General features: G+C 52.0%; 1 protein-coding gene and 1 non-coding gene across 2 annotated transcripts in view; both read left to right on the forward strand.

The window, feature by feature from the left end:
- The window catches only part of NXF1 (nuclear RNA export factor 1), a 15,820-nt gene extending 12,797 nt beyond the window's left edge, over positions 1-3,023 (forward strand). Inside the window, exons 11-13 of the mRNA XM_039714018.1 lie at positions 2,115-2,230; positions 2,308-2,350; positions 2,940-3,023. Of these exons, the coding sequence (XP_039569952.1) occupies positions 2,115-2,230; positions 2,308-2,350; positions 2,940-3,016 (236 nt within the window). The 3' untranslated portion in view covers positions 3,017-3,023. The remainder of the gene's footprint in view (positions 1-2,114; positions 2,231-2,307; positions 2,351-2,939) is intronic.
- A 2,746-nt stretch (positions 3,024-5,769) lies between these two features.
- On the forward strand, positions 5,770-5,960 carry LOC120504505. Its single transcript, XR_005628040.1, has one exon. It is a non-coding gene; the product is annotated as a U2 spliceosomal RNA (small nuclear RNA).

Raw genomic sequence — 5,960 nt, forward strand, 5'->3', positions numbered from 1 at the left:
GGGGAAGAAAATGAAAAAATTAAGGGGTGGGGGGGTTTTGGGGAAAAATATGGAATTTTGGGGGGAAAATAAAACTTTTGGATGAAAATGAAAACTATTGGGGGGTTTTTGGGGGAAAAGGGGATTTTGGGGGGTAAAAATGGGATTTTGGGTGTTTTTGGGGGGATTTTTTGGGGAATTTTTTAGGGATTTTTTTGGGTGATTTTTCTGGGGATTTTTTGGGGTGATTTTGGGGTTTTTGGGGTCCCTCGTGCACGGCCTTGCGCAGGATGTCCTTGTGCTCGGCCTTGGGGATTTTTGGGATATTTTTTGGGATATATTTTTCAATTTTTGGGGATTTTTGTGGGGATTTTTGGGGGTTTTTTTGCGGATTTTTTTCGGGATTTTTTCAGGGATTTTTCTGGGGATTTTTTTGGGGTGATTTTGGGGTTTTTGGGGTCCCTCGTGCACGGCCTTGCGCAGGATGTCCTTGTGCTCGGCCTTGGGGATTTTTGGGATATTTTTTGGGATATATTTTTCAATTTTGGGGGATTTTTGTGGGGATTTTTGGGCCCTTTTAGGACATTTCTATGGGGATTTTGGGAGGATTTTTGGGAGGTTTTAGGGTATTTTGGGGGGTATTCCTGTGGGGATTTTTGAGCCATTTCAAGATGTTCCTGTGGGGATTTTTGAGGAGTTTTTGCAGGATTTTTGGTGTGGTTTTAGGCTATTTTTGGTGTGGTTTTAGGGGATTTTTTGCAGGATTTTTGGGTCATTTCAGGCTATTCCTGCGGGGATTTTTGTGCCATTTCAGGGTATTTTTGGGGGTATTTTTGTGGGGATTTTTGAGCCATTTCAGGCTATTCCTTTGGGTACTTTTTGCTGATTTTCCCCAGGCTTTTCCCTGGGATCCCAGCACTATTTCCTGTCCTTCTGAGCCCTTTTTCCCTGGCAGCCATGCGCTTCAAGCTGCTGAAGCACACCCGCCTCAACGTGGTGCCTTTAGGGGATTTTTGGGGGGATTTTTGGGGGGATTTTTGGCCATTTCAGGCTATTCCTGTGGGGATTTTTGAGGATTTTTTGCAGGATTTTTGGTGTGGTTTTAAGCTATTTTTGTGGGTATTTTTGTCTGTTTCAGGCTATTTTTGGGGGTATTTTTGTGGGGATTTTTGGGGTGGTTTCAGGGTATTTTTTGCAGGATTTTTGGGTCATTTCAGGCTATTCCTGTGGGGATTTTTGAGCCGTTTCAGGCTATTTTTGTGGGGATTTTTGTGGGGATTTTTTGGCCATTTCAGGCTATTCCTTTGGGTACTTTTTGCTGATTTTCCCCAGGGTTTTCCCTGGGATCCCAGCACTATTTCCTGTCCTTCTGAGCCCTTTTTCCCTGGCAGCCATGCGCTTCAAGCTGCTGAAGCACACCCGCCTCAACGTGGTGCCTTTAGGGGATTTTTGGGGGGATTTTTGGGGGGATTTTTGGAAGGATTTTAGTGGATTTTTGGTGTGGTTTTAGGGTATTTTTGGGAGGGTTTTTGGTGTGGTTTTAGGGGATTTTTGTGGGGATTTTTTGGCCATTTCAGGCTATTCCTGCGGGGATTTTTGTGCCATTTCAGGCTATTTTTGGGGGTATTTTTGTGGGGATTTTTGAGCCATTTCAGGCTATTCCTTTGGGTACTTTTTGCTGATTTTCCCCAGGCTTTTCCCTGGGATCCCAGCACTATTTCCTGTCCTTCTGAGCCCTTTTTCCCTGGCAGCCATGCGCTTCAAGCTGCTGAAGCACACCCGCCTCAACGTGGTGCCTTTAGGGGATTTTTGGGGGGATTTTTGGGGGGATTTTTGGGGGGTTTTAGGGGGATTTTTGGAAGGATTTTAGTGGATTTTTGGTGTGGTTTTAGGGTATTTTTGGGAGGGTTTTTGGTGTGGTTTTAGGGGATTTTTGTGGGGATTTTTTGGCCATTTCAGGCTATTCCTGCGGGGATTTTTGTGCCATTTCAGGCTATTTTTGGGGGTATTTTTGTGGGGATTTTTGAGCCATTTCAGGCTATTCCTTTGGGTACTTTTTGCTGATTTTCCCCAGGCTTTTCCCTGGGATCCCAGCACTATTTCCTGTCCTTCTGAGCCCTTTTCCCCCCCGGCAGCCATGCGCTTCAAGCTGCTGAAGCACACCCGCCTCAACGTGGTGGCGTTCCTCAACGAGCTGCCCAAGACCCAGCACGACGTCAACTCCTTCGTGGTGGACATCTGTGCCCAGACGGTGAGGGGGCCCCAAATCCTGGGAATTGGGGGGATTTGGGGGGCTCTGGGAGCCCCCTGACCCCCCCTGTGCTGCAGAACACGCTGCTCTGCTTCACCGTCCACGGCATCTTCAAGGAAGGTCAGTGCCCCTTTTTGTTTTCTTTTTTCCTTGTTTTTCGTCATTGTTTTCTTCTTTTTTCCTCCTTTTTCCTTTTTTTTACTCCTTTTTCCTCCTTTTTTTCCCTTTTTTCCTCCTTTTTTCCTCTTTTTTCCTCCTTTTTCTTCCTTTTTCCTCTTTTCCCCCTTTTTTCCTCTTTTTTCCTCCTTTTTCCTCCTTTTTCTTCCTTTTTCCTCTTTTTTTTCCTCTTTTTTCCTCCTTTTTTCCTCCTTTTGCTTTTTTCCTCCTTTTTCTTCATTTTTCCTCTTTTTTCCTCCTTCTTCCTCCTCTTTTCCTCCTCTTTTCCTCCTTTTTCCTCCTTTTCCTCCTTTTTTCCTCCTTTTTCCTCCTTTATCCTCCTTTTTTCTTTTTTTTTTCTTCTTTTTCTCCTTTTTCCCTCAATTTCCCCCCCATTTTCCTTATTCCTCCCCCAATTTTCCCCCATTTTTCCCCCATTTCCCCCCCTTTTTCCCCCATTTTTCCCCCCTCATTTTTCCCATTTTCCCCCCATTTTCCCCCCATTTTTCCCCTCTCAATTTCCCCATGTTCCCCTCCCTGTCTGTTCCCGCAGTTGACGGCAAATCCCGGGATTCTGTCCGGGCCTTCACACGGATGTTCATCGCCGTGCCGGCCGGGAACAGCGGGTGAGGCCCCGGGGCTGCCCCAAATCCCCTGGGCTGCCCCAAACCCCCTGGGTTTAACCCCAAATCTCCTGTTTTTCCCCTAAATCCCTATGGTTTTTACCCTAAATCACCCAAACCCCATTTTTTTCCCCTTGAATCCAAATTTCCTTCCCCTAAATCCCATTATTCCCCCCCAAACCCCATTTTTCCCCCCCCAAAACCCAATTTCCCCCATTAATCCAAGTTTTTCCCCCGAACCCCATTTTCTCCCTCCAAACTCCCATTATTACCACCTAAATCCCCAATTTCTCCCTCCAAACCCCATTTTTCCCCCCCCAAACCCCATTTTTCCTCCCCAAACCCCCATTTCCCCCCATTAATCCCCATTTTTCCCCTCCAAAACCCCAATTTCCCCCCCCAAACCCCATTTTTCCCCTCAAACCCCCACTTTTCCCCCCCAAACCCCAATTTTCCTCCCCAAACCCCCAATTTTTCCCCATTAATCCATATTTTTCCCCAATTTTCCCCCCCCAAACCCCATTAATTCCCCCGTTATTCCCCCATTATTTCCCCATTTTCCCCCCAATTTTCCCCATTATTTCCCCCGTTTTCTCCCCATTATTCCCCCATTACTTTTCCATTATTTCCCCAATTTTCCCCATTAATTTCCCCATTATTCCCCCGTTATTCCCCCATTAATTCCCCATTATTTTCCCCAATTTTCCCCGTTATTTCCCGTTAATCCCCCCGTTAATTCCCCGTTAATTCCCCGTTAATTTCCCATTAATTCCCCGTTATTTCCCCATTAATTCCCCCATTAATCCCCCGTTATTCCCCCATTATTTTCCCCGTTATTCCCCCGTTAATCCCCCCGTTATTTCCCCCCGTCACGGATTCCCGTCCCCAGCTCGAAGGGAACCCGCGCCCACCGGGGCCAGGCCCGCCTGCTGCCCCTCCGCGTGCGCGGCCGCCCGCTCTTCTTCCTCGTGGACACGGCGGGGACGGTGCGGGAGCCGCTGCTGTTCGACGTCACCGTGGGAGCCTTCCGCTTCTAGGGACACGGGGACATCACAGGGACACCGGGACAGCTCTGGGAGCCGCTGCTGTTCGATGTCACCGTGGGAGCGTTCCGCTTCTAGGGGACATTGGGGACATCACAGGGACACCGGGGACATCACCAGGACACCGGGACAGCGAGGGGACACCGCAGGGACACTGGGACACCGCGGGCACCGTGAGGGAGCCGCTGCTGTTCGATGTCACCGTGGGAGCCTTCCGCTTCTAGGGACACCGGGGACACCAGGGTGACACCGAAGGGACACCGGGACAGTGAGGACATCACAGGGACACCGGGACAGCTCTGGGAGCCTTCTGCTTCTAGGGACACTGGGGACAGCGAGGGGACACCGGGACAGATCCGGGAACCGCTGCTGTTCGATGTCACCGTGGGAGCATTCCGCTTCTAGGGACACCGGGGACATTGGGGTGACACTGGGGACACCACAGGGACACCGAGGGGACACCGGGACAGCTCTGGGAGCCTTCTGCTTCTAGGGGACATTGGGGACACCACGGGGACACTGAGGGGACACCGGGACGTGGCCTGGACGCAGCCCAGAGACAGCGGGGACATGGAGGGGACACGGCCTGGACACGGCGGCGGTGGCACCTCCTGGCACCTGCAGTCACCCAGTGTCACCCGGTGTCACCTGCTGTCACTGGGTGTCACCTGCTGTCACCCGCTGTCAAATAATGTCCCCCCGTGTCCCCTCCTGCCCCCTGCAGCACGGCCACGGGGACAGCGCCATCGTCCCCAAACTGTCCCCAAATTGTCCCAAATTGTCCCAAACTGTCCCAATCTGTCCCCTGTCACCCCCAGAATAAAGCGTGGAGCCCCCCCCCCCTCTCTGGAGGGGATTTTGGGGGGGTCTCCCCCAGGATTGTCACTTCTGTCACTTTGTGTCACCCTCAGTGCCCGGGGACACCGAGGGGACCCCGCTCTGGGGGGGTCACCCCAAATTTTGGGGTCCCAGCCCCCCCCCCCCCCACCTGGACAGGTTTTGGGGTGTTTGGGATGAAGGATTGGGGTCAGGAGGGGCTGATTTGGGGATTTTGGGGTCCCCGCCCCCCCCCCCCCCACCTGGACAGGTTTTGGGGTGTTTGGGATGAAGGATTGGGGTCAGGAGGGGCTGATTTGGGGATTTTGGGGTTTTTTTTATTTTGATTTTTGTGGTTTTTTGGTTCTTTTTTGGTTTTTGGGGGTCCCTGAGCTCCCCCTCCCCTCCCGGTTCACCCCAATGGGGACAACGGCGGGGGCGGGGTAGGGCGAATGCAAATGAGCGGGCGGGTAATTAACATAATATCACGGAGAGGCGGGGCTTGCGCGACAAGAGGCGGGGTTATGCAAATCAACAACGGATTGGAAACGAGGCGGGGCGAATGCAAATAAAGGGGCGCGTTCGGCCAATCACGTTGCGGGGCGGGGAAAAGCGGTGGGCGTGGCTATGAAAGAACACGGGATGGCTATTTTGCATGAGGGGGCGGGATTATGTACATTAACCGAGCTGAAATGCGCGACAGGCATGCTGGGATGATTTTTAAAGGGGGATTTCGGGGTTTTGGGGGTCGGATCGTGAGGGACCCGGGAGGAAAGTGCGGGATGAGATGGGGACAGAGGCCGGGAACGGGATGTGAAGGTTTCCGAGCGCGGCGCGGGGCTGTCCGTGAGGTGCGGGCCGGGCGGGCGGGGCCGGGCGCGGCGCGGGGCCCGGCTCGGGCATCGCTTCTCGGCCTTTTGGCTAAGATCAAGTGTAGTATCTGTTCTTATCAGTTTAATATCTGATACGTCCTCGATGAGAGGACTTCATATTAAACGGATTTTTGGGCTCGGGAGTTGGACCCGGAGCTTGCTCCCTCCGCTCCGCGCATCGTCCCGGTATTGCAGTGCCTCCGGGAACGGTGCACCCCCA

The sequence above is a fragment of the Passer montanus genome, unplaced genomic scaffold, assembly GCF_014805655.1.
Source record: "Passer montanus isolate IOZ18808 unplaced genomic scaffold, ASM1480565v1 scaffold295, whole genome shotgun sequence".
In the NCBI taxonomy this organism is placed as follows: domain Eukaryota; kingdom Metazoa; phylum Chordata; class Aves; order Passeriformes; family Passeridae; genus Passer; species Passer montanus.